The sequence below is a fragment of the Aureobasidium subglaciale genome, assembly GCF_000721755.1.
Source record: "Aureobasidium subglaciale EXF-2481 unplaced genomic scaffold scaffold_16, whole genome shotgun sequence".
Taxonomy (NCBI): domain Eukaryota; kingdom Fungi; phylum Ascomycota; class Dothideomycetes; order Dothideales; family Saccotheciaceae; genus Aureobasidium; species Aureobasidium subglaciale.
Genome location: NW_013566979.1, coordinates 73,124 through 98,530, shown reverse-complemented (window position 1 = coordinate 98,530; position 25,407 = coordinate 73,124). Strand labels below are relative to the sequence as shown.

General features: G+C 50.7%; 11 protein-coding genes across 11 annotated transcripts; 9 read left to right on the top strand and 2 right to left on the bottom strand.

Moving 5' to 3' along the window:
• Positions 1–1,406: 1,406 nt before the first annotated feature.
• Positions 1,407–2,885, top strand: AUEXF2481DRAFT_31068 (uncharacterized protein; the record flags this gene model as incomplete). Its single annotated transcript, XM_013486548.1, has 3 exons — positions 1,407–1,859; positions 1,908–2,375; positions 2,427–2,885. 3 exons carry the CDS (start codon positions 1,407–1,409, stop codon positions 2,883–2,885), a joined length of 1,380 nt encoding a protein of 459 aa, XP_013342002.1.
• A 576-nt stretch (positions 2,886–3,461) lies between these two features.
• Positions 3,462–3,793, bottom strand: AUEXF2481DRAFT_6565 (uncharacterized protein; the record flags this gene model as incomplete). Its single annotated transcript, XM_013486491.1, has 2 exons — positions 3,462–3,505; positions 3,610–3,793. 2 exons carry the CDS (start codon positions 3,791–3,793, stop codon positions 3,462–3,464), a joined length of 228 nt encoding a protein of 75 aa, XP_013341945.1.
• A 181-nt stretch (positions 3,794–3,974) lies between these two features.
• AUEXF2481DRAFT_81269 (uncharacterized protein) lies at positions 3,975–5,575 on the top strand. Its single transcript, XM_013486673.1, has 3 exons — positions 3,975–4,167; positions 4,230–5,071; positions 5,124–5,575. The coding sequence occupies exons 1-3, from the start codon at positions 4,026–4,028 to the stop codon at positions 5,541–5,543; spliced, it is 1,404 nt and encodes a 467-aa protein (XP_013342127.1). The 5' UTR covers positions 3,975–4,025; the 3' UTR covers positions 5,544–5,575.
• Positions 5,576–5,749: 174 nt separating this feature from the next.
• On the top strand, positions 5,750–7,352 carry AUEXF2481DRAFT_41717 (uncharacterized protein). Its single transcript, XM_013486591.1, has 4 exons — positions 5,750–5,891; positions 5,941–6,471; positions 6,529–6,873; positions 6,923–7,352. The coding sequence occupies exons 2-4, from the start codon at positions 6,064–6,066 to the stop codon at positions 7,199–7,201; spliced, it is 1,032 nt and encodes a 343-aa protein (XP_013342045.1). The 5' UTR covers positions 5,750–5,891; positions 5,941–6,063; the 3' UTR covers positions 7,202–7,352.
• A 279-nt stretch (positions 7,353–7,631) lies between these two features.
• Positions 7,632–11,057, top strand: AUEXF2481DRAFT_67456 (uncharacterized protein; the record flags this gene model as incomplete). The annotated part of the gene is made up of 5 exons (XM_013486664.1): positions 7,632–7,900; positions 8,002–8,139; positions 8,190–9,223; positions 9,293–9,765; positions 9,816–11,057. The coding sequence occupies 5 exons, from the start codon at positions 7,632–7,634 to the stop codon at positions 11,055–11,057; spliced, it is 3,156 nt and encodes a 1,051-aa protein (XP_013342118.1).
• A 1,030-nt stretch (positions 11,058–12,087) lies between these two features.
• AUEXF2481DRAFT_6561 (glycoside hydrolase family 76 protein) lies at positions 12,088–13,752 on the bottom strand (the record flags this gene model as incomplete). Its single annotated transcript, XM_013486490.1, has 1 exon — positions 12,088–13,752. The coding sequence occupies one exon, from the start codon at positions 13,750–13,752 to the stop codon at positions 12,088–12,090; it is 1,665 nt and encodes a 554-aa protein (XP_013341944.1).
• Positions 13,753–14,442: 690 nt separating this feature from the next.
• AUEXF2481DRAFT_6560 (uncharacterized protein) lies at positions 14,443–15,909 on the top strand (the record flags this gene model as incomplete). Its single annotated transcript, XM_013486489.1, has 1 exon — positions 14,443–15,909. The coding sequence occupies one exon, from the start codon at positions 14,443–14,445 to the stop codon at positions 15,907–15,909; it is 1,467 nt and encodes a 488-aa protein (XP_013341943.1).
• A 134-nt stretch (positions 15,910–16,043) lies between these two features.
• Positions 16,044–18,038, top strand: AUEXF2481DRAFT_323269 (uncharacterized protein). Its single transcript, XM_013486684.1, has 4 exons — positions 16,044–16,227; positions 16,287–16,690; positions 16,739–17,015; positions 17,065–18,038. Exons 1-4 carry the CDS (start codon positions 16,177–16,179, stop codon positions 17,851–17,853), a joined length of 1,521 nt encoding a protein of 506 aa, XP_013342138.1. The 5' UTR covers positions 16,044–16,176; the 3' UTR covers positions 17,854–18,038.
• Positions 18,039–18,426: 388 nt separating this feature from the next.
• AUEXF2481DRAFT_41712 (uncharacterized protein) lies at positions 18,427–20,844 on the top strand. Its single transcript, XM_013486590.1, has 5 exons — positions 18,427–18,636; positions 18,658–18,661; positions 18,689–18,803; positions 18,865–20,417; positions 20,469–20,844. Exons 3-5 carry the CDS (start codon positions 18,711–18,713, stop codon positions 20,575–20,577), a joined length of 1,755 nt encoding a protein of 584 aa, XP_013342044.1. The 5' UTR covers positions 18,427–18,636; positions 18,658–18,661; positions 18,689–18,710; the 3' UTR covers positions 20,578–20,844.
• A 1,385-nt stretch (positions 20,845–22,229) lies between these two features.
• Positions 22,230–23,039, top strand: AUEXF2481DRAFT_31060 (uncharacterized protein; the record flags this gene model as incomplete). The annotated part of the gene is made up of 1 exon (XM_013486547.1): positions 22,230–23,039. One exon carries the CDS (start codon positions 22,230–22,232, stop codon positions 23,037–23,039), a length of 810 nt encoding a protein of 269 aa, XP_013342001.1.
• A 1,878-nt stretch (positions 23,040–24,917) lies between these two features.
• Positions 24,918–25,347, top strand: AUEXF2481DRAFT_31059 (uncharacterized protein; the record flags this gene model as incomplete). Its single annotated transcript, XM_013486546.1, has 3 exons — positions 24,918–25,030; positions 25,086–25,230; positions 25,285–25,347. The coding sequence occupies 3 exons, from the start codon at positions 24,918–24,920 to the stop codon at positions 25,345–25,347; spliced, it is 321 nt and encodes a 106-aa protein (XP_013342000.1).
• Positions 25,348–25,407: the final 60 nt, after the last annotated feature.

Here is a 25,407-nt window from a genome sequence, read left to right as displayed (position 1 = left end):
CCAAGCCACTTACTCCGATGCGGCGTGCTTTGTCTTCTTTTCTGCTTGCACTTCTACCACATGAGAAAGACTCTCGTCAGTTAGCATCATCTTCCCTTGCCCACTTAAACTTTACTAAGATACTCTGCTTTGTCCTTCTTTCTAGCTTCTTTCACTTTCATCCTGTGTTGACTTTCGACCTTCGGTTCTTTCAGTCAAACTTCAAGTGTACAAGAAACGTTTGACCAGACAAAACTCAAAGACAGCGCATCTAACCGCAGTTCTGCTATTTGAGGACCAAGCCGGTCAGAAGAACTTCAAGTCCTTTCTACAATCTATAACTATGGTCGCCTCACCGTGAGCTGGGCTAGTCCTGCCACATTACAACTGGAAGCCAGTTCACTTTGTGCGGTGGAGACATCTCTCGTCGGGAATCGCAACTTCAAACCAGGTCGCTTTACCGCAAGCAGTAGTATTTCGATTCACCGCAAGGGGCACTCTCTCATCAGTTGTTGCTACTCAAACTCCTGCTATTCTACCGCGCAACCCGACGTCTGTTTATCACCTCATCAGGTGTTGTAGTCTAGAACCAGTTCAATTTACCGCGCACTTTGACAACTCGTCAATTGCAACTCGGGTTCAAGTTGCTCTATGGTAGACTCTCAGTATTTCACCAGTTGTTCCGGCTCAAAATCAGGTCGCTCTACCGCATGCGATAGTACCTCATCAACCTTTACATTCAGACTCAGGTTCCTTCACCGCGGACTTTCCCCTTTTTTCATTGTCTCGTCAGTTGTTGCGGCCCAAATTTCAGGTCGCTTCACCGCAGGCTTAGAAACCTCGTCAATTGTCGCACCTCAAACTCAAGCCGCTTCACCGCGGACTTTCCACCTTCTCGTCAGTGTCTCGTCAGTTTTTGCGGGCTAGAACTGGTTTGCTTCACCGCGGACTTTGAGAATTCGCCAGTAGCTATGAGCTTTCCGTTCTGAGACCTTCCACTCCAACTCTTCCGTCTTTGACTTTTAACCTTTGACTTTGATCTTTGATCTTGCATCCTTGAACGTCTAAACTTCGTCTTCAACGATCTCTTCAACCTGTACCACGCCCAGTTGACGATCTCTTGCCCGCCAGTCTTCAACATCCAGTTGACGATCTCTCGTCCATCCATATTCAACATCCAGGTGACGTTCTCTCAACCATCACAACAACTGCCGATCTCTCGTCCGCCAATTTTCAACATACAAGCGGACGACCTTTCCGCTCTCACAACAAGTGACGCTCTCTCGTCCGCCAATTTTCAACATACAAGCGGACGATCTCTCCGCTCTCACGACAATTGACTCTGTCGATCTTGATAATATTCGGTTGACGATCTCAGGCCCTCGACCTTAACAACATCCAAGTAACGATCTCAAACATCAATCAACATGTCTTTCCTCGTTGAGACTCCTGGAGCCGACACCGTCATCGTCGTGTCGGCTGATCGCAGATTCAAGCTGCACTCTGCCCAGCTCATGCAGTGCAGCACTCTCTTCAGCGAACTGCTTCAGGCCGGTGGGCCTCCTGTCCTTCCCCGTGAAGCACTCAAGGCCGGTGTTCGCTACATGGTCTGTCTCCAGGACCACGATGACGCAACCAACAAACACATCACTCCTACCTTCAGACGCATCCAAGTGAACAAGGATGGCAAGCCTACCAAGGGCTACTCTCAGATATATGAGAGCGACAGGAGCACTCGCTTCCGTCCCAGCATCTTCTCCGATTACGAGAGATTGATTCGTGTCTTTGCCAACCAGCCAATCGCCTTGAACGACAAGAGCGTTGAGACCTTGCTTCCCGATGCCATCGGCCTCATCGAAGTCGCTGAAAAGCTAGGCTCTGTAAGTATCGCGCTGTAATGATCGGAATCTATACTCATCATGGGATAGGTGTCAATGATCGCAAAGCTCATCGAGATCAGTCTGCTGGCCAAGGGTCAGGATTTCTTCAAGGCTGTCTCTGTCAGCCCTGTCGTCTGGATTGACGTTGCATTCCGCATTCAGTCAAAGATGCTCTTCAAGGAAGCCCTCATCCACCTGACTGGCAAGTACAATGCCCTGTCGCTCACGCCTCCTGACGACTCGGTCCTCAGAAAAAACCCCAGAGCTCGCTCTGTCCTCGATCAGCTGAAGCCCGAAATCCGGAACTTGCTCGAGCGCAAGCACGAAGAGCTGAAGAAACGCTGTCAAGCTGTTGAAATCGGCGTCAGCATCCACTACCCATCGGGCATCCAGAAGTCTGCCGTGAGTGGCCTGGCAAGCCGCGACGGCACAGGAAGAGCAAATTACGCACGTGACGTCTTCACCTGGATTTCGGTCACACTCTACCGCCACTGGTGGGGCCAGACCATGGCTAGTGTCGGTCATATTCCGTTCCCATTTCCAATGTCCACTACTAACTTGTAGCAGGATGCCAACCACAACAACCGCTTTGGCGGCCATGACATCTACGTCAAGCTCCACCAAGGTGGCCAAGCCTATCTCACTCGCGAGATCACTGTCGGCTTCAACAAGCACTTCCCTATGAGCGGCAAGGGCCAGGCCGTTATCGAGAACAATCTCGACATCATCAAAGCCGGAGTCGTACCCATTGTGGCCCCGTTGATGAAGAATGAGAGTCAGCTTGATCTGGTCAACAGTCCTATCAAGTGGCTGACTTGCACCAAGGTCAAGAGTGCAGACTACATCTGGGAGCCTGAGCCTGAGTCTGAGTTTGAGTCTGAGGAGGAGGTAGAGGAGGAGGTAGAGGAGGAGGAATACTTCCAACCTCGTGATAAAGGCAAGGGAAAGAGACCTGCTGACGAGGCTTTCGAGGAGGGAGAAGATGAAGCCGATGACGAAGACGAGGAAGACGATGTGGAAGCTTGAACTTCTTAGAACGAGATCGGATCAGGTGGACGAAACTTCCGCCAATGACGAACCGCTGGACAGAATGATGCTCATGTGATCAGGATAACGGCGGATCGATCAGATTGAGACTTACACACACAGGCAAGACTTATTATGCTTGCAGGTGCAGAAAGACGACTGCAATAGGAAACATTGGCGCCTTAAACGGAAGGCTAAATATGCTTTAGAATTAGCATCAAATGAGAACCTCTCCATGAGCATGCTCTATATTTCGACTACGGATCAGTGATTTTGATATGGCGGCAATGAAGAGTAGCAGATCTGGCACAAAACAGGATTCTGGCAGGTGCACAATAAGATTGAATTGAAATAGCCTCTGGCTGGTATTTTTGCATTCGTAACGGGATGACTGCTGAAGAGAGAAAAGCCAAGCGATCGCTACAGGTCCGGTGGAGAAGTTTCCCTATCTCGGATGTCGATGTTGGAAGGGTGTAATGCCGGCGCAAGTGGTGGGTTTCGTGGCCGCAAATGTACATTGATCGGAGAGCTTGGCGAGTGTGTAGAAGGTGGATATATAAGATGGTTGCGAAGTGCTTAGTCTTCGTAGCCGGAAGGAGGACTGCGAGGGCCCTTGGGTACTGAGGAGGACGCATTAGTCGATTGTCCGGCGCGCAATTGATCGAAAGAACAGCTCCGTGGACAGAAAAGGCTCGCACGAGAACAGCAGCTGGAGGGGACTCACTCGGGTAGGTCAAAGGAATCTGAGCACGAGGGCCGTCACCGACGCGGGCGCGGATGGGAGGGACGACGAGAGCCATGACGGGACCGACGCTGCCGACGACAATGGACCAGAAGATGGCGGGCTTGTTGCGGGCAGCCCACTTGATGTAGAGACCAGGGGTCGACCAGAATTGTACGGGAGCCATTGTGAGATGAGATGTGTGGAAATGACGGTATACACTCGGTCGTTGTCGATTGCTTGCTTCGCTCATGCGCGCCGGCGGAGGTGGTCATTGCGCATCATTGCAAGGACCATGGACGGGCTCCGGTCTTGGCGGCCTCTCCGCATTGCATTGCGTTGCGTCGTCGCGCGTTTATCGAGGACAGCTGGAGCTTCGTTCTTGCCGTTCTCTCGCTTTCAATTGAGATATAGCAACCATGAAGAGTTTCTTGTCGTTACTGCTGCTGGGCCTTGTCAGCTTGGTCCAGGCTCTGAGCTCTACAGGCAACCGTCTGCTGGTCGTGCTCGAGGATTCCTCGGACAAGTCAAAGTACTCGTCCTTCTTCGGTGATCTTGAGTGTAAGTTGTTGTGTCATTGCTACAGTTCTGCAAAAGAGCTGGACTGATCGAATCGAAACCAGCCCGTGGATACAGCGTCACATACGATTCACCAAAGTCAAAGAGCCTCTCGCTTTTCAAGCACGGCAACCTCGCATACGACCATCTTGTCCTCCTGCCTCCCAAGTCAAAGGGCTTCGGTCCTCAGTTGACTCCCAACATCCTGGTCGACTACGTCAACAACAACGGAAACGTCTTGCTTGCTCTCACTGCCGATCAGCCCATCCCTGCTGCCGTCGCTTCTCTCCTTCTCGAATTCGATGTCACCCTTCCCCCAGAGCGTAGCGCTCTCGTTGTCGACCACATCAACTACGACACAAAGTCGGCTGCCGACAAGCACGATGTCCTGCTTATCCCTGCACCCAAGACCCTGAAGGCAGGTGTCAAGAACTATTTTGGCGTTGACGGTACCCTTGCTGTCCCCCGCGCTGTTGGTCAGCTTCTCGGCAACGCCAGCCCTCTGCTCTCTCCCATTCTGCGTGCTCCCGAGACCGCGTACTCGTACAACCCCAAAGAGGAGGATGCTCTTGAGGATGTCTTTGCCTCTGGCGCTCAGCTGTCTCTCGTGTCCGCCTTCCAGGCCAGAAACTCGGCCCGCTTCACTGTACTCGGGTCCGCCGAGATGCTGCAGGATACTTGGTTCAACGCCCAGGTCAAGTCTCCTCGCGCTCCCGAGACCACCGGTACTGCCAACAAGGCTTTCGCCGGGAAGCTGTCTGCCTGGACCTTCCAGGAGATTGGTGTACTCAAGGTGGGCAAGGTCCAGCACTACCTTAACGAGGGCAAGGTCAAGGACCCTACCAACCTGAGCGTTTCCGACTTCCCTGAGATCAACCCTGTCATGTACAGAATCAAGAACGATGTCGTAAGTGGAACATTCCTTGAGGCCTCCCAGCTCATTACTGACTAGCATTTAGCATTACTCCATTGAACTGTCAGAGTACGATGGCGACCGTCTGGTTCCCTTCGTTCCTTCTTCCGAGGACTCCCTGCAACTCGAGTTCAGCATGCTGTCACCCTTCCACCGTGTGACACTAAAGCCTACTTCCAAGACTGCCACTAGCACCATTTTCAGCACCACCTTCACCGTGCCCGATCAGCACGGCATCTTCAACTTCATCGTCAACTACAAGCGTCCTTTCCTCAGCAGTGTCTACGAGAAGCGCACTGTCACTGTCCGCCACTTTGCTCATGACGAGTGGCCGCGCAGTTTTGTCATTAGCGGCGCTTACCCCTGGATTGCTGGTATTGGTGTCACGGCCACTGGTTGGCTGATCTTTGTCGCCGTCTGGCTCTACAGCAAGCCTGATGAGTCCAAGGCCAAGAAGACGCAATAGTCGCGCATTACTGTATGCATAGAATATCTATCTAGACGAGAAAAGTGATTTCTTCAACTTCTAAATGTTTTTGCCATGGAGAGCATACTACAGTCTCCAGTCTTTCATCATTCGACGAGACCTTGAGCAATGTAAAGTCTGTTGATCGTGATTGAAAGACGTTGGTTTGTCATGGAAGTAAGTTCATCAATGAGCTCCATTGACTGCGGCAGCGTTCCGCGGACTCGCAGCTCACGGCATCCATTTGTCAACTCCCGTGGATGCTCTATTAGAAATCATCCTTGGACAACATTATTGTTATTATTCTCGAGTTGTCGCCTCGCACTTTCAACCGAACCTTGTGAATAAGTCCGTTAGCACTAACCATTGATTGTATTACAATGCTGACCCCCCTCAGGTCGCTTTTCTTAGTCACCTCTCTCTCTCCATCCTGTTATAACTCTTGACTGAACATATGCTCAGTCGTTTGACACACGCTTCCAGAATACCAAACCCTCCTTCTCAGTCTACACTCCGAACTATGGCAACCAGCATCTCAAAGTCTGTCCATGCTGGACCCGATGATAGCTGGCATGGCATTATTGACAAGTCGTCCGGCAACCCGTTCCAGCCAGAGAAAGGCCGCTATCACATGTATATTGGTCTATTCTGTCCATTTGCTCACAGAGCCAATTTGGTGCGTCATTTGAAGGGTCTTGAGGACATCATCGATATCAGTATCGTCAAGCCTTACCCTAAAGGCGATGACAAGGGTTGGCCAGGCTGGCAGTTTCCCGAGTCGGATGTTGCATATCCAAATGCAACTGTGGACAAGCTCTTTGGCTCCAAGTATCTGCATGAGGTATACTTCAAGGCGGACCAGGAGTATAAGGGTCGCTACACTGTGCCTCTGCTGTGGGACAAGAAGACTAATACTGCAGTCAATAACGTACGATCTGATTGACCTCCTGATTGAAAGCTTCCAACTCGCTGACAGCCATAATAGGAATCAGCTGAACAGTTGCGCTGGCTCCAGACCTCATTCGACGATCTGGTCTCGCCCGAGAAGGCAAAGCTAACTCTTTATCCGGAGCACTTACGGCAAAGAATTGACAAGATAGCTGAATGGATGCAAACCGATCTCAACACTGGTGTATACAAGGCCGGCTTCGCTCTTGATCAAGAGACATACGAAAAGAACATTCCTCCAGTATTTGGTGCACTGAACAAGTTGGAAAAGCTACTTCACGATGGCAAGGGTCCCTACGTTCTCGGCAAAGAGCTGACTGAGCTGGACGTTCGACTTTACGCCACTTTGATCCGCTTCGACACTGTATATGTGCAACACTTCGTGAGTACAATAGACCATGATTTGAAGAAGAGATACTGAGTTGCAACAGAAATGTAATCTTGGCACCATACGCCACGACTACCCGGTCTTGAACAACTGGCTCAAGGGCATGTACTGGAACCATGAAGAGTTCAGAAACACCACAGATTTCAAGCACATCAAGGAGAACTATACGAAAAGTCACTACGACATAAATCCTAAGGCCATTACGCCGTTGGGTCCTTGGCCTCATGTTGAGAAAGAGTACGAAGAGGACTGGAGTAAGTTGTCGCCAGGTAGCATTGACATGCCGGAGGTCTTGGAGCACGAGAAGCAGCTGGAAGTATGAAGTCGTCTTTCAGCTTGCTGTCTCGAATACTGGCAGGTAGAGACTGTATTTGTTTCAATGCGACTGGCAGATAATATGCTTTGAAGTTCTGAGATTGCCGTGCGATTCGTATCTAATCATTCGGAATCAATGATTGATTGCTGTTGTCGAGGACCACGTTGCGTGACCTCGTCGTCGTTGTCTCACAGAGCCTTGACACAAAACCTGTCTCGGATCGTGTTGTGCCAAAAGTCTTGGCCCACACGCAAACATCCGACTAGCCAACCATCGCTGAGCAAACGAAAGCATTCAAAGTTCCAAGAACATAAACGCATCTCACATAATTTCACGATTCCTATCATATCTTGACGCAACAAATTTCTGGTCGCTGCTGAGAAGTCGATCAAAAGATCTTCCATCACTACTTACTTCACCCGCCAATAGCACCACGATGCAGAACTTTGCCATCGAGGTGCAGGGTGAAGCCAATCCTTTAACCGAGCATACATTACTGCAGGTCTTGAGTTCTGCTGCATCGGCAGACCCTCAGCAAGTCCGAACAGGTGCCAATCAGCTCGCAAGATGGGAGAAAACCGCTGGGTTTTATAAGCACCTACAAAGTGTGTTCATCAACACATCATTGCCATTTGAAGTCCGATACTTGGCCATCATCCAGCTCAAGAATGGTATCGAGAAATACTGGCGGAAGACAGCGGCAAAGTGAGTAACTCCTTCCAAACATCTGATTTTTCTGTTATTGTTTGCTTTGGCTTTGGATGCTCATGGCCTCGAGTTCTCTTGCGCACACTGACCATATCCAGTGCTGTTTCACCAGACGACCGAGCAGTGATCAGGTCTCGCCTTCTGGAGAGTGGAATCGAAGAACACGACCATCGTTTGGCTCTGCAGAACGCAATTGTCGTTGCAAAAGTTTCCCGATTCGAGTACCCCAATGACTGGTACGTGATACACTGTTTTCCTGCTCGATGCGATACTGACTGTTGATCAGGCCCGATGTGATTAGCACGTTGATAAGTGTGCTGCGGAGATCAAACGAACCCACTGCTAATCCAATTCACCTTTCTCGCACGCTGCTCATCTTTCTCCATATCATCAAGGAGCTCTCCACTGCTCGCCTTCAGAAATCTAGAGTAGCTTTGCAAGCTGCGACGCCGGAGATTGTCCAGATTCTGGGACAGATTTATCTTGAAAAGGTTCAATCATGGCAACGATCTCTGACAAACAGTGTTGGTGAACAAGATGCATTGCAACAGACAATGCAAGCCAGCCTCCTAGCCATCAAGACGCTACGCAGATTGCTAGTCACTGGCTACGAGTTTCCCAACAGAGAGTCAGACGTGTTCCAGTTCTGGCAACTCACTTACGCCCAGGTCGGTGCTTTTATGAATATCATCTCATCACAAGGTGCTACCCTTCCAGAAGAGCTAGGTGTACCACTCGAGAAACATCTGCTTCAACTGTCAAAGCTACATCTCGAGATGGCAACGGCACACCCTGCTGCCTTTGCGCTCCTACCGAATTCTCTCGATCTTGTTCGTTCTTACTGGGTTCTTATCAAGCAATTCGGAGAGACTTTTGGATCTCGTCTGGATCTCGGTACATCCAATGGAGAACAAGATGAGCAGAAACCATTCCAAGAGAAGGTGTCCCTTTCCGGTCTCAAGCTCGTCCGTGCTTGCATCAAGATGGCCTTCAATCCGACGCAATCGTTCAAGTACAAACGTCCTGAAGACAAAATCGAGAAGGCAGAGGCAATCGCTGTCATCAAGGAGCAGCTGTTGACAGACACATTTGTTACTGAGATCATGGAGACTGTTGTCACCAAATATTTCGTTTTCCGACAAGGTGAACTACAAGAGTGGAATGATGACCCAGAGGATTGGGAGCAAAGTCTGGAGGGTGAAAGCGAAGGGTGGGAATTCAGTGTCCGACCCTGTTCTGAGAAATTGTTCCTGGACCTTGCTCTCAATTACCGGAACTTGCTGATCCAACCGCTGCTTAACGTCTTTTACGCCGTCGCAAGTAAGTCACTACACCAGCCATGCAACATGAAACGTCACATTGCTAGAACTGTGTACTGACTTGTCGCAGCGCCTGATAATGAGGATGTTCTTTTCAAGGACTCGGTTTATTCAGCAATTGGCTTGGCTGCTGCAGTCGTGCAACAGCACCTCGACTTTGACTCGTTCCTCTCGAACACGATCGTTGTCGAAGTCCAGAAGCAGAAGCCAGGTTTCAATATTCTTCGTCGCCGCATTGCTATCCTCCTTGGTCAATGGATCACAGTCAAGGTGTCAGCAGAGAACAGACCGCTAGTATACAAGATCTTCCAGCATCTGCTCGACCCGAGCGACTCTTGCAATGACCAGGTTGTCAGAATTACTGCCGGACGACAATTCAAGAACATAGTGGACGATTGGGAGTTCAGTCCAGAGCAGTTCCTGCCCTATATTCAAACTACGATGACACAGTTGTTGAATCTCATCCAGGAGGTCGATAACATGGAGACGAAGATGGCGTTGCTCAACACAATCAGTGTGTTGGTTGAGCGACTAGAACACCACGTAGGTTGAGCATCCTGCACACCCCCATCCTCATGACTAACGAGTTCCAGATCACACCTTATGCGCAAACGATCATAAGCATCCTACCAAATCTTTGGGAGCAGTCAGGAGACGTGCATCTAATGAAGCAAGCTATTCTGACGATTCTCTCTCGTCTCGTCTCATCTATGAAGGCTGACTCCGTGCCATTCCACAACCTCGTTCTGCCCATCATCAAAGGTGCTGTGGAGCCAGGATCCGATACACAGGTCTACCTGCTCGACGATGCTTTGGACCTCTGGCAGAACATTCTGATCCAAACACCTGCTCCAGCTTCATCCGAACTTCTGCAGTTAGCACCACATCTTTTCTCCATCTTTGAGTTCGGCTCGGAAAATCTTCGTACAGCTCTCGACATAACTTCGTCATACTTCCTTCTTGCACCGGCAGAAATGCTCTCGGACGAGATGCGAAAGCCGCTGATGGCGTCTCTATCGAACCTCGTTGGCTACGTCAAGGCAGATGCAAGTGGGACTGTCAACAATCTCGTCGAGCTCATCATCAGGTCAGCTGAGCGTATTGGTGGCGAATCTGCCATCAGCACTATTGCTGGCGACCTCATCGAATCAGACTTTCTTCGCAAACAACTCAGAGGCCTTCACGGTAGTTGGGTCGCCCATTGCACTACCGGCCCCCTGGCAAAAGACCCACCTGTCGACGGCATCGTCGAGACAGACTATCTCTCCGTGCTTGCACGCCTTGCTATGGGTTCGGAGAGCTTATTCCTACAAGCAGTGCAGGCTGCCGCACCTCCAATCCCACTTAGTGATGTCGACAACCAGCCTTCTTTGAGTGAAACAATGAAGTGGCTTCTCGAAGAATGGTTCAGCCACTTTGAGAACATCGGCGATCCATCACGTCGCAAATTGATGTGTCTCGCCCTCACAAAACTACTCTCCACCTCCCAACCGTTCATTTTCGGCTCTCTCCAATCTCTAATGACACTCTGGACTGATATGGTCATCGAGATCCGCGAAGAAGATGGCCCAACAGATTCCGACACTCTGGTCTACAACAGCATCGATGAGTTGAGAAATACTGACCCTGACGTCCTTGAAGCACCGGAAGATGAGAGACGTCGTGCATTGACATTTGCAGATCCAGTACATAATGTTCGTACTACACAGTGGATCAAGCATTACTTGCAGATGGCCATTGAAGCTGCAGGTGGTTATGAGGCTTTCCAGAGCGAGTGGCTGGTTAACGTTGACAAGGATGTCATCGCCGCGTTTGGCAAGTTGGGCATCATGTAAAAAGAAAACGAGGAGGTAGAAGCATTTCCGGTGCAAGGGGAAGAAGAAAGCAAAGGAGATAGATTATCCAAAGCATAGTACAAGCTGCGCAGCCTACCACTAGCATTCAAATCCACTTTTTCGGAACGCGAAAACCAGGACTCGATGAGAGAAATTTGTGACAGGGGAAGGGAGTCGCCGAACCGGATTATGGCGGGACGGAGAGGGGAGGTACAGAGGGGACGACAGATTGGAATCGATGATGAAGACATGGGAAGTGACAAAGGAAGGTCTTTCTTCTTGGTGAAGGTAGTAAGTGCAAGAAATATTCGTACAGCACAAATCAAGCAAACATCCATGAATAGAAACAAGTAATTCCGCCGAATGACCAGGCTCGTTGAGAAAAATCTATCACACACATCAGCAAAATTCCCCATCCCCCTTCTGACTAACACAACCTCGCCATCCATATTCTGAGTAATCGCCAGAAACCCCTCCTTTACACGAGCCAAAGCAGCAAGAGCAAAATGTCCTGCATTAGGCTCTGCTGCTAATTATCTCTGCTTGTCGATGACGATGATACTGCCATACTAGGATTGGATCGCGCTCGAAGCGGCTTTTCGTGGACAGGTCTCGAACGAGATGGCCGTGGAAGATTGAACTTGCTTGGTAGGTTTGTATACCGGAGCTGGCGGAGAGACCGGCACCGAGGGGGGCGAGCACGGAAGTCGAGTTTTAGAGATGGGACGAGAAATTGTCGCAGTAGTTGGTCCAGGATTGGAGTCTGTCTTGTTCTTGTTGTGTCATTGCTTGGATGGAGAGTGATGGGTTAAGCTGCTGGTGTTTATGATGGGCTCAAGAATAATTAAGCGCCGGCCTCGTTGTCCAATGAGCAGTAGTCTCTCACGTGAGGCTTCTCTGATAGAAGTGATCAAGGGAACCTCAGCTTTGGTCATGGATGTTCGTTGTCATACATTCGTACATAAATAGAAGTAGAGTCGCGCTATGTAGCTTCTCGTTCAATGCTAGTCCCAGATGCTCCATGCCATGCTCAAAATCTGCCTGCATTCAGCAGCTCCCATGATGACCGGAGGACAGAAAGACCACCTTGTTGCGTCTCTACTGTACGGCCTCTACCACGATCATTGATGTCTGTCGTAACAACGTCTCTGATTCTCTGCTCTGACTTCAAGCCAATTCCAGAAACGGTTTTCGAGTCCAGTGACGATGCCCAATTCGGCCCCGACAAGATCGTCGCATCGTTCCTATAATCGGCCGCACTAGAGGAAAGACTCTTAGGATAATCCCTAGAGGTATATCTATGGCCCCACCATGTTCCAAAAAGGCCAGAGTCGTTCTTTGTGCTCAGAGCGGCTTCGGCATTGTGTGCGACCCAAATTCCGACAGTCCTGCAGAACGAGGTGTGAGTCTTCCTAAGCGTCTTGCTGGCTCCATAAGTTTTGCCAGGGAGAACAGCTTCTTGAGGCAGAGCGTTGCAGAATTGGGTGAGGTGTTGGAAGAAGATACCCTTGAATGTTTGAGAGTCTTGGCTGCATGATCCGCTTCGATCGCAAAGTTCTTCCAGGATACCGTACTGACCAAGACCAGCCCAGCCGGGTGACCTGTAGATCGGCGAGTGTCTTTCTCCTGCCCAGTACCAACCAGTGGATGCCATGACATTTCGTATCAGGTCATATCCATCTTCCAGGTAGCTCGAGTTGCCAGTTGCTTCCCACAAGCCTCTCAAGCCAGATAGTACGACACCTTGATTGTACGTGTACACCATCTCATTGCGCTCGTCACATTTACCTGTGCCAACACCACCATTTTGGCCATAGCCTTTGATGTGATAGCCGTCAACGTATAGTCCATGATCGTTAGTCATGTTGCTTCTCTTGAGCCAGTAATATCCGTCGACCGCAGCCTTGAGATATTTAGGATCATGTGGTCGTCCTGGCATTGACTCAAAAGCCTCTGAGTCGGAAGCCACGAAAGGAAAGTCGATGGCGTCTCCAGGAGAGGAAAGATACATGGCGATCGAAGCTGATATGAACAGTTGGTTCGTGATCGTGTTCTTGTACGGCAATAGTCTTGGGTTCCAAAGCATGCCTCCGCCACACAAGTCAGTGTCCCAACCCTTGGAAGCGAGATCCCAGAAGAGTCGCGCACGGTGACTGAAAGCAGGGATAAACTGGGTACCATGCCAGAACGGGTCCGTACTGTTGCGATATTCGATTGTCCTGATGCTCTCGAGCCAGCCCAAGACCACCCATAGGATGTCATCATAAGCTTCGTTGCGAATGCTGAAGGCATCCTCTCCGAAGTAGTACGCTGCGTTGTGGGAGAAGTATTTGTTGATGGTTTTTGAGTAGTCATCCCCTTCAGTCTCGTTGCTTGCTCGAGCAATACTCCCTATAGCCGAAGACACGATAGTATTTGTAACTGCTCCGGTCCAGTCTATAGCGGAAGGCCATGTTCCAATCCATAGCTCAAAGAAGTTGGATTGCATAACATCCAGAGCATCTATCACATGTCTAAAGATGTCATTTCCGGTCGTGAGTTCACTCCCGGATCCGCCAGATATGGAAGGTCCGGAGTCAATGGCTTGTTGTTGTCGAGAACCAAGTACTGCTCCTTCTGGGCTCCATGGTTGTGACGAGACAACAGCACTGGATGCAAGGATGATAGATGCGGGCAGAAGATATCTAAGGACCATGGCACGTGCTCGCTCCGTCGTAGGAGACGGTTTGACGACACTCGGCGATGACCCATTCGAGGATGCATGCAGGAACAGACAGTTAATATATGCAGGGGAAACAAGATAAGAAGACGAAGAGGACGCGAACAAGGTGGCTTGGAGTCGACCGCTATGCCAAGGCGCGGCCTGGCCTCATGATCGCCCTTAGCCGTCGTCGGGCTCATGCTCATGACTGGGCAGTATTATGGAACAAAGAAGAAACATGAGCAGCGGACGGGCTTCTATGAGCGCGCAGAGTCAAGGCGGTCTACTGGCAGATTAACGGAGCCAATGATCTCAACGCGTACAGGAAATGATGATCGCGTGCTTCCTTCAGATGCTCGAAAGTTTGGGCATGTGCATGACTTAGGTAGCAGGAGACAGACTCAGCTGTGCCGATACTGAGTATGCTCACATCACGTTATAATGCGGAAGAGGTCGCGGTCGGACAAGATGAGTTTCTCGAGTCTTGTGTTGGAAGTCGACCTTGTTCAAGATATTGACGGCGGAGGGAGCTTAACAGGTGAGTTGTCGGTCGGCAATGGATCGGCCGCGGCGAGCCTCGGCAAGTTGGAGGTGTATTCATATGCTTGCCCGGGGTCGCTCCTTCGTGATCTGATGTCGTATAGTCAATCATTTCACATCAACAATGCCCAATCCGTTATCGCCATGACCTCCCCCGACTTTGCAGCGGCTCAGGCGCGAGTACTCGCACGTCGCGCAGCTGCCGCTCGTCCAGTCGCACCGCCTTCCCCACCAAGCCTGCCACCTGCCCTGCTGAAACTCCCTCCTGGGCTACGCTCGCTCGCTTCGACTGGCCTCACCACCTGGTCCACGCTTAGAAACAACGCTCCTCACGCGCCTACACCATACTTCCGCGTCGGTCAGGTCGATGCAGAGTTGCTCGACGAGGAACTCCTACAACTACTGCGTAGTCAAGTTGGTGATGCGCTGAAATACTTTGGTGGTCACATTGCAGATGACTGGTCGACTGAGGTCGGTGCCATCCTCCGGACCATACTATGGAAGCTCAGTATTTGGAATCGCGGTACAAGCTATGGTGCAAGTTTGCAAGGCCTCAAGTACGTCGACGCAAGGACACAATCTTCGAGCATCCACGCTGGTGCCGGTCAAGATCCTACAAGATGGCAGAAGGCTGCATACGGTCTCATCACAGTCGGAGGTCGCTACTCCTGGCAGAAGCTAGAAGATTGGCTCCTCGAAAGAGAAGGTGGCTACGATGAGCCCTCGCCGCTTGTCAAAAGGCTGAGCAAGCTCACTGGATGGATTGGCATGACACATGAAATGGCAGCTCTGGCATCCTTTCTGGTCTTTTTGTTCAATGGCAAATACAGGACACTCGCAGATCGACTGCTAAGACTACGACTCGCCCCAGCCTCTGCGCGGACAAGTAGGGAAGTCAGCTTTGAGTACTTGAACCGCCAATTGGTTTGGCATGCTTTCACCGAGTTCCTATTGTTCCTGCTTCCCCTCGTAGGTATTGGCCGGTGGAGACGCATATTATCAAGAGCATGGAGGAAAACAAAATCAATGTTTACTCAAAAGACCGACGAGGAAGATGCTACAGCAGGAGGCGAGCTTGGCTTCCTGCCAGAACGCACATGTGCCATATGCTATCGCGATCAGAATGTTGTCGGCCGTGGTTCAGAAGCAGAAGTACTCGCACAATCAGGCAACATTGGTGGAGGTGTCATTGGCAGTGCCCAAACTGATGTCACCAATCCATATGAAGCAACGCCTTGCGGATGCGTATACTGCTTTGTTTGTCTAGCTCAACGTATTGAGGCTGAAGAAGGTGAAGGTTGGACGTGTCTGCGTTGTGGAGAAGTCGTCAAGGAGTGCAAACCTTGGAACGGGGATGTTTTAGAAGACGTCAAAGAAGAGACGACGAGCATGCCGACGGATAGTCAGCCAAAGCCTCCGAGGAGGAAAAGTGTTGGCTTCGTCGATGACGAGAGGGAGCATGAAGCCACAATCGAGGATATCGATCCGATGCCTATCGATGACCGCGACGAGCAAGTGCAAGATGAGGATGACACGAGGACAATTGATTCAGTCTCATGGGTTGACGGCGAGTCCGAGATGGACTTTGGAGACGAAGCGGTTTATGACTGATCTGACCACCTCACTAGACAATAACGACCATTTCCATACAGGCAAGATCATTGAACAACAATTTTTTATTCCCGAGCGATCCGTAGAACTATGTTCAGCGGGCCGACGTGACAATCGCAAACGTCAACTTGACTGTTACCCCACCATAGCGTGTTCCTACGTCACCCAAACGATATACTTTGGTCACCTCAATTCAAGAGCTTCAGCAACTTCTTCCAGGTCTTCTACTTTCGATTCTACTCGCACGAAGTCTTTGGGTTGTTCGACATGGCCAACACAACAGATAATGTATCGTCCGAAGGACTGGACATCAAGAAGGTACGCAATCAATGGATGCAAGACATGTCCATGAAAGCAAGGTATTGATCTTGGAGCAGATAGCTGTGATCGGCAGCGGCAGTATGGGCGGAGGCATGGCCCTTCTGTTCGCTGAGAAGGGCTGCAATGTATCACTTCAGGATCCCTCAAACGAGGCAATGGATGGTATCATGGACCAAGCCAAAGAGGAAGGCTTCGGCGACCGCATCAGCAAGCACAGCGACTACAAGTCACTGTGCTCGTCTCTTGACTCTCCCAAGGTCTTCGTCTTCAGTCTGCCTCATGGTAGTGTAGGAGACGGTGTGCTTGGCGGTCTCATGCCTTACCTCGAAAAGGGAGACATCATCATCGATTGCGGTAACGAGCATTGGAAGAATACGGAAAGACGACAGGGCAAGTGTGTTACCAGAGGTATCAGATATGTTGGCTGTGGTGTCTCTGGAGGATACCAAGCTGCTCGTCGGTATGTTGAAATGGTTCGCCAGTGGAATTAGATCTAACGAAGGTATAGTGGTCCATCTATGTGTCCAGGAGCTGACGACCAGACCCTGGACCTGGTTCTCCCTTTTCTGCGTAAAGTCGCGGCAAAGGACCCCAAGGGTAACCCATGTGTGGGTCGAGCGGGTACTGGAGGCGCCGGTCATTATGTTAAAATGATCCACAACGGAATTGAACACGGCATGATGAGCGCCATTTCTGAGGCATGGGGCATCATGAAGACAGGTCTTTCTATGTCTGAGGATGAGATTGGCGATGTTTTCGAGAAGTGGAACAGCGAAGGCGAACTGGCAAGTTGGCATACATCATGCGTTGTGAACATGTGCTTACTTCTAACAGCAAGGTACCTTCTTGGTCAAGATTGGCGCCGACATTTGCAGAACCAAGGATCCAAAGAATGGCGAGCGTGTCCTAGAGACTGTCGAAGACAAAGTCGTCCAGGACGTCACTGGCGAAGAAGGTACCGGTATCTGGTCAAATGAGGAAGCCGTGGAAGAGCACATTCCTGCACCCACGCTCAGTGCAGCCCATTACTTCCGATTGGCTTCAGCCGACCGCGCCCAGCGTACTCGCGCGCAAGAGGCATTCGGCGGGGACTTTCCAGCACAGAAGCTTGACGTCAAGGATAAGGCTGCATTCCTGGAGGACCTTCGTGTGGCGACATACACGGCATGTCTTGCTGCATACGTCCAGGGTATCAACGTCATCGACCGCAAGAACAAGGAAGTCCACTGGAACATTAACTTCGCGGAAGTTCTGCAAATCTGGCGCGCTGGCTGCATCATTCAGGCCGACTACATCGCTTCCGTGCTTGAGCCCATCTTTGCCGAGTTCCGCGAAAAGGACACCATGAACTTGTTGTTCGAGAAGACGGTCGCCAATGACCTCAAGAAGGGGCAACCTGCACTGAAGCGTGTCGTCGTAGAAGCAGTGATTGGCGACCATGTGATTCCTGCCATCTCTACTTCCTTGGATTACATCAAGTACCAAACTGGCTTGGAACTGCCAACACAGTTCTACGAGGCCGAACTGGACTACTTTGGCAAGCACATGTATGACAAGAAGGGCGAAGATCCAAAGGGTGCTCCGACCACAGGAAAATACCACTTTGAATGGAAGAGAGCTTGAGGGGATATAATGGGACGATTGGTGGTATGAGGAATGATTTAAATATGTACCAAAATAGTAATGACGTGACATGAGCACATCCGTCTTGATACGTCACAAACTGACTATGTGAAGTGGCTTTCAATACCTAACAAACTTTGTTAGCTGTTGCTCTGACCGGGTTTGGTGTATGAAGTGCAGAGATGGGGGTAAATTTCAGATTCCCGATTATAAGCAGCGACGAAGGTATATGTCGATACCAGCGTACCTTTTCCGGCTCTTCCTAAAGATGTATGGGTAAAGAATAACTCATCATTGTAGAGGTGTGTTGTGTGCATTGCTAGATGAAGCAGAAGAAAGACAGACAAAACTTACGATACCAAGAATCCAGATGACCATGTCAAGTTGCAATCATGGCCCATCTGGCGCGCATTACAGCGTGTTGCAAAGGTCAGAGGAAAAGGACGCGGAAGAAATTTTGGGACGTACGGCCATAGGGCTGAAGGCGGTCGGAACCGGTCAATGCTTGGGCCCGACGGGACTGCGGCCCTCTGGTGACGATCACGGATGCTCCTGATTATCAACAGGCAGAAAGTCTGAAGAAGCCACCTCTCTGAAATTAACGCCGCGCTGTGCTTAGATATCGTGTCTTTACTTGGACGTGTGCTTTGTGTCTGTTTATATGGTCCACCTGGCACTTTTGACGCAAAGACACACCTTCTTTGTTCCCATATTCCGCAGCCGTAATTCTTTCAAAGTGCCAACGGCCAAGAATGCGCTGATCGCCTTCGATTGACCACTTTGGTATGCGACTTTCACCGTCTCAACACACGCTCCTTGCTAAGTCTGGTAGAACAAAAAAAATATAGCCCGACATAATGCGTAAATCAGCTGCTGGATCTTTCTTCCTGGCAGTTTTCACACTGCTGGGCTCATCACATGCCGCATCTTCCAATCCAGCCATCTGCCCTGTAAGTCGCTCTACCTGGATCCCGTCTTCTCATACGAGCAAAAGCTGACTCAATTTTCCAGGTTGAGCCTGGTGCTACAGTCTCAGATGCCTGTGCTTCATACGGCGACCTCGACACTCTCAATACCCGCCTGAACCCCGCTCTCCGCGAACTCGTAACAGAGACCGACTTCTTCTCCTACTATCGCTTGAATCTGTACAACAAGAAGTGCCCCTTCTGGTCTGACGATGAAGGTCTCTGTGGCAACATTGCATGCGCCGTCACTACACTCGAAAACGAAGAGGACATTCCGGAGATCTGGAGAGCTGAAGAGCTTAGTAGACTGGAAGGCCCCAAAGCACATCATCCTGGAAAGAAAGAGCAAAAAGAATTAGACAGACCCCTGCACGGCGAGCTCGGCGAGAATGTGGGCGAAAGCTGCGTCGTGGAGTATGACGATGAATGCGACGAAAGAGACTACTGTGTGCCTGAAGATGAAAGCGCAAGTGCCAAGGGCGATTATGTGAGCTTGCTGGACAACCCGGAGCGATTCACTGGCTACGCCGGCGAAGGTGCTCACCAGATCTGGGAGGCCATCTACCGTGAGAACTGTTTCTCCAAGCCCAGTGCAAACGAACAAAGCCAAGGAGCTGGTAGCCTTGCTCCTCCATTCGCTGGCTTCTCAGGCATGCAAGGCCAAGCTGCACAAGACCTCAAGTCTGTCATGAAAGAGCACGGTCGCCAACTGGCCTCGCAGGAAGGCAAGTTCGAGGACAACATGGAGTTCGACGACGAGTGTCTTGAGAAGCGTGTCTTCTACCGTGTAATCTCTGGCATGCACGCTTCTATCTCAACCCACCTTTGTCACGACTATCTCAACCAATCTACTGGCAAATGGGGCCCTAACCTTGAGTGTTACAAGCAACGTCTGCACACCCACCCGGAGCGCATCTCGAATCTGTACTTCAACTACGCTCTCATGGCTAGAGCTGCTGGCAAGCTCAAGGACTACGTTCAGGACTATACTTTCTGCACGGGTGACCCAAAGCAAGACAGGCGTACTAAGGATATGGCTCTGAAGGTTGCCAACATTATCCCTGCCGGTCCCGAAATATTCGATGAGAGCGTCATGTTCCGCGAGAACCCCCTAGGTGACACTGGCATTAGCCTCAAGGAAGACTTCCGCAACCGCTTCCGCAATGTTAGTCGCATCATGGACTGCGTTGGCTGCGACAAGTGTAGGCTCTGGGGAAAGCTTCAGACTGCAGGCTATGGCACAGCTCTGAAAATCCTGTTCGAATTCAACGATGAGCAACCCGCCCCAGCTCTCAGAAGAATCGAAGTAGTCGCTTTCTTCAACACACTGGACAAGGTCAGCCATGCCATCAAAGCCCTCAGCGAGTTCCAGGGCATGTTGGCCGATGAAAAGGGTTTCCCAGCATCAGAAATTGTTGCGGAGAAGCCGCAGCAAACCATTACTGAGGAGGATGTGCTCGACGACGACGATGCTTGGGAGCAGGCGAAGCCAAAGCCCACACCGTTCACAGAATGGGAAGCAACCAAGAATGAGCTTCGCTTGGTCTGGTCGGCCACTAGATTTGTTCTCAAGAGCTGGATCGAAATACCACAGACCATGTAAGTTGTCCCCCGAGATTGGTACAAACACATCGCTAACTCAGCGCTCAGTTTCATCATCCTCATTACCGAGCTCTGCAGATTGTGGCAGCGTTGGCTCGGCCTTGAGATTACACCTCGCTCTTGGGAGTTCCGCTTGCCCACCACTGATGAGCTATAGAAAGGAACATCTATATAAGAAGGGTTGCGTCGTTGGTGTTTCAGCATATGTGTGTGTCAGTTTTCAACATAGCGTTGGCGTTTATAGGGTTATGAGGTTCTTTGGAAGGGTTCGGCTGCACAGATGTGCCGAGCAGTTGCTATCATTATCCCGATAGAAGAATGTCGAAAAGTTGCCTATCGATACTGATCTGCGGCCAAACGGTGCGTTACCCTACTCGCTTGAACGAACATATCACACGAAGAAGCAGAGTAAAGTAGAAAGAGCCATGCAATGTGTGCTTAGTGTCTGGCTCGCTCGGCTCGGTCCTGAATTACCATCGACCTTGCTATATGCTTTAACGCGCGTGAGCGACCCCTGACAACGTCTTTTGCACCACTTGGACAGCCGAACATGTTTTGATGGCGAGCACTAATCATTCACAACGTCCTTGCAGACACTACAGTATGTGTAGTCTTATGAGCTCCTGATGACCGGATCACCATGCATCAGACTCGATCATCGTCATGCTCGGTGCCAGTGCTTGACGCAGATTCTGCACCTGTCGATTGATTTAGCAACCATGGCAGATCTCGTTTCAAAGTCCCAGCACGTGGAAGAATAGATTAGACCGCTGTTTTGGGATCATGAGTATGACCGGATGGCTGCGTTTCACCTTTAAGCAACCAATATGAAAGGGCGTGTCGCGTAGCGTGATCGTTGTGTGCACATGTGGTTGTGTAGCACGGCAATTGCCTGTCGGAAGACGCGCGATTTGCAGTCACGCACGAGTAAACAACGCCAGTGGGTTTGTAGTTTGTACTTGGACGGTACACAAAAACCATCGCGCTCACCTCCTTAACAGTTGGGCGGTTGTGGTGGAGTTCTGGCAAGCATCCGGCGGCCGTTAGCATTCGTCGACCACTCATGGCACGATCGCTAAGCCCACGCTGCCGCGAGTCGAGTGAAACCACGGCTTGAATAGGGTTGGACTCGCCTAAGCGTCCCGTCGAAGACGACTCTGGGAAGCGCTAATTGAACGTCGGCGTGGAGAAGATAGGGGTTTGAGCCAATCAAGCGCCTGTTCCTGGGTAGCTTGCGAGTTAAACCTTTTGTCATGCGTCTGGAACCATGCCCTGCACGATTTTCACACTTGCAGCCTTCCGAATTCGTTGGCGCCCGCCAGGAAGTAGGTGCTTCAAAACGAAGGAGGTGCCACCCCAAGAGAACTTCTCTTGCTCTTTTCCCAAGAACATCACACGTTTCCCAAGCCATTCCTTGTCTCAAGCGCCCAAGTCTCAGGACGTCGCGCTTTACTTACCTGACCATCGCTTCCTCTCATTTGGGCGACAAAGTCAGAACATTCATTCCCTCAACTATTAACCGCAAGGACTGTGTCCCGGTTAGCCTTCATTCTTTCAAAAAGACAGTCTCGATCACATTTCGAAACATCAGCAGGCTGTGACATCTTCTGCAAGACAGAAACTTGACAAGACATCCTGATCACGCGCTCTACAGCACACGCTCAAAGAACAAATCCTTGTGATCGCCTTGGTTACACGTGTGAGACCTGCTACTTAGTGACACTTTCACTCTCACACCAAAAGAGCTCTCTTCTTTTCCAAAAACAATTCGTGGTTCTTTGACAGTTCCCACCACTGCTATCCGCAAACATGTCGCTTGTCCGCGCTTTCACCACCAGACGGGCTGCCCGCAACAACAAGTCAGACTTGAACCGCACTGCCAGTCAGCGCACACAGCGTCCCAAGATCTCTGGACCCATCGAGTTGATCTCGACGACGAACACCCTGGCTCATGAGGCTCCTGATATCTTTGGAACCAAGCCTATCGCTTTCAAGGCAGGAGTCCTTCAATCCTCGTCCAGCTCCAACAGCCTGAGCTCGCTTGAGTACAGCGATTCTAGCAGTATCGGTCACCGTTCAGGAGGCACCTTCACCGACGCTTCTTCTTTTGAGGAGTCACCACTTTCTCCCGAGCCCAACCACTTGAGCTGCTACTTCAAGCCTTCGGTCTACGATGAAGCCACGCAGCACAGTCGTCAAACTTCTGTCAACTCGTTCCACCGTACTTCAACCAGCGATGTTGCTCCTGTTCTTCCTCAACGTGCACCTTCGCACAGCAAGCGTGCTCACCAATTGAGTCACAAGCGATCAGTCTCGCGCGTGAACCCTCCCTCATTCCCCGAGGACGCTTTTGTCACCAGAGATTCGACCGACTTCTTCCGTGCTTCTGGCCCAACTTCGCCTCACCCGTTCGGCAAAGAGCTCGAACAGCTCAATGAAGTCGCCGAGGAATTTGGCACAACAGTCCGTGACGTCGAGGCCGATGCAGACCGTGTATTCATGGATGCCCATGGCCTGGATCACTTCTCTGCCGACGACTACATGATGGAAATCGCAGACATGCTCAACGTCATCTTCGAAGACGAGCCGACACCGTACGAAGAGGCTGGATGGATCTAAATGCCGTCCTCAATGTCAAGTAACGGTCGCAAGTCTGGTAACTTGCGGGACCATGACATGACCTATCCTCTCCTTTTCTAACGAGACTCTGACACGACTCTTCACTTCTTGTTGATCTCACGTCTTTTAAACTTCTTACTCTCTTTTGTTCACGTTACCACGGAAGACTCGGACTCTGATGTATTACTGGCGTTGGGATATGGATATCCCACCAAAAAAGGGCTATGATGATACGAAAAACTCGGGCAGTCTTCTTGGGAGAAGGCAATACCTTCGTCCCGTTCACTCTTTACTCTCTTATCTTATGACCACAATTTAGGCCACACAGCACGCGGGGAAAAGTGGTGCGGTGTCTTATATGTAGCTAGAAACAGCAAATGCACTTCTATGCTCACTTTCAAATTTCACTCGACCAATCTTACGTCGAACACATGATTCGTGTAGTGTGCATTGCAGTATCCTATTGAAGTTGGTATCGAGGAGCACATTACGGCGCACGACTTGTCAATGATACGACGAGAAATTACGCCAACTCAATCTTCTATCATTCGACAGTGGACTGATTCGGCGAGCAGGTCATTTCTGCCCCAGGCTGTCCATCTGCTCTAATTAGCACGCACGGAGATTTGCCGGAGCGAAGCGGACATGATTCACACGGGGCTTTGTGTAAGGTCAGACCACGTCCACGTTTTGACAGCAATAGTGAGAAATTTGACACAATGTCAATGGTGGGAAAGTGAAAGCGGTCAATGGTGTTTTATGGCGGTCAAGTGGTATAGAGAAGGCATAGCCGGATGGAATGCAGAGTGTCTGGCAGTCGAGCCTCGAGATAGTGCATACACAGGCAGCTAGTCTGAAACCCCAGGGCAAACACAGGGCAACTGTTAGCACGCAGCGACTCCCCATATGCTAAATTCTGTCACACCCATCCACTCTTAATGGTCTGAGTAGAGCGACGGCGAGCTGAACCAATGCATAACCATATGTTGTATGGAAGGATCTAACACAGAGAGTCGTTGAAAAGATGTATCTAGGTGCTGTCGCTCTAGATCTGAAAAGGGTTTTGCGTCAAGACAGCTGCAAGTGTGACAGTGCTCCGTACATGGGGAGGCAAGAGAGATGAGATAGGGTATGGGAAGAGCCTCATTACATGGCAGCAGACCAAGTCGGCCGATGGGCGGGAGTCAAGAGTGCAGCATCTTGTCAATTGACGATAAGATAGAGCTAGCTCAGGACAAGCGGTAGCAGCAGCAAACGTAGTCGCAGATGGAAGCCTTCTTGTTCGAATAGATCGAGTCGGCACGGTAGCGCGGCGGAGGAAGGTTTGAGAGCGATCTGGACGGAAGGTGCCGAGGAGGTCGGCGTGAGACTAAGGGCTTTCTGGGCGATTAGTGCAAGTGCAAGCAAGAAGGTCCCACTCGTGCAAAAGGCGAAGTGCGGACGGACATCAACAATCAACAACAACAACACTTTTCCTCTCACCACTTCCCCTCCTGCCAAATCTCCGTCTACCGTGCTGTCGCATTTCGTCATCATCTAAAACGCATCATCGAAAGCGCCATTGAAGTCGCCTCAATCGCATCGCTTTTGCTGTTTCTTGTTGCCTTCAAGCAAACAATCGCGCCAGTTTTCCTAGCCCCGCTCGAGCGCCGCGGTTCGATAGCAACACAGGCGCATTCGACAGCGCAGCTCGTCCACAGCTTCTCCCACCATCACTCGTCAACACAGCTCTAGATCTCCTACCGAGAGACATTCCGAATTAGGGGCTGCATCACAGACACCGCCTGCCACCCACGCGACATCCATAATCGCTTCCTACCACTTCTTAGCCATCCGCACTCTTCATCTACCAGCTCCTACCCCCACCAAACCTACATAATGGTCAACATGGACATCGACGCCACGCGCCGCAACAAGAAGCCGCGTCCTTTGAGCGACTCGGAGCGCGAGCGCCTGGATGAGTTCATCGAGAGCATCCACTACTCGTCGAGGTGAGAACATCTTCATCGGATACGCTCTCTTCCGCTTCTTGCTGACTCGACCTAGATACTCGGACGATCACTTTGAGTACAGACACGTGCAACTGCCCAAGCAGATGCTCAAGGCGATACCGAAGGAGTACTTTGACGGTTCGCGAGGCACGCTTAAGCTGCTGTGGGAGGATGAGTGGAGAGCTCTGGGAATCACTCAGGTACGTGTCTATGCACGCAAAGACATAGAGATCGTAGACTGACCTTCGTCGCAGAGTCTGGGCTGGGAACACTACGAAGTTCACGAGCCTGAGCCGCACATTCTGCTCTTCAAGTGAGTCTCGACACCCAGTGTCCAAGAAAGTGGCCAAGCTGACACTTTTCCAGGCGCCCCATCA

Bases quoted from the DNA above. Each gene is read 5' to 3' on its own strand.
- AUEXF2481DRAFT_81269 (XM_013486673.1), top strand. From the start codon at position 4,026: ATGAAGAGTTTCTTGTCGTTACTGCTGCTGGGCCTTGTCAGCTTGGTC. The intron at 4,168-4,229 runs GTAAGTTGTTGT...AATCGAAACCAG, and splicing joins CTTCTTCGGTGATCTTGAGT to CCCGTGGATACAGCGTCACA. The intron at 5,072-5,123 runs GTAAGTGGAACA...ACTAGCATTTAG, and splicing joins ACAGAATCAAGAACGATGTC to CATTACTCCATTGAACTGTC.
- AUEXF2481DRAFT_41717 (XM_013486591.1), top strand. From the start codon at position 6,064: ATGGCAACCAGCATCTCAAAGTCTGTCCATGCTGGACCCGATGATAGC. The intron at 6,472-6,528 runs GTACGATCTGAT...CAGCCATAATAG, and splicing joins CTAATACTGCAGTCAATAAC to GAATCAGCTGAACAGTTGCG. The intron at 6,874-6,922 runs GTGAGTACAATA...GAGTTGCAACAG, and splicing joins CTGTATATGTGCAACACTTC to AAATGTAATCTTGGCACCAT.
- AUEXF2481DRAFT_323269 (XM_013486684.1), top strand. From the start codon at position 16,177: ATGGCCAACACAACAGATAATGTATCGTCCGAAGGACTGGACATCAAG. The intron at 16,691-16,738 runs GTATGTTGAAAT...ACGAAGGTATAG, and splicing joins GGATACCAAGCTGCTCGTCG to TGGTCCATCTATGTGTCCAG. The intron at 17,016-17,064 runs GCAAGTTGGCAT...TACTTCTAACAG, and splicing joins GGAACAGCGAAGGCGAACTG to CAAGGTACCTTCTTGGTCAA.
- AUEXF2481DRAFT_41712 (XM_013486590.1), top strand. From the start codon at position 18,711: ATGCGTAAATCAGCTGCTGGATCTTTCTTCCTGGCAGTTTTCACACTG. The intron at 18,804-18,864 runs GTAAGTCGCTCT...TCAATTTTCCAG, and splicing joins CCAATCCAGCCATCTGCCCT to GTTGAGCCTGGTGCTACAGT. The intron at 20,418-20,468 runs GTAAGTTGTCCC...CTCAGCGCTCAG, and splicing joins ATCGAAATACCACAGACCAT to TTTCATCATCCTCATTACCG.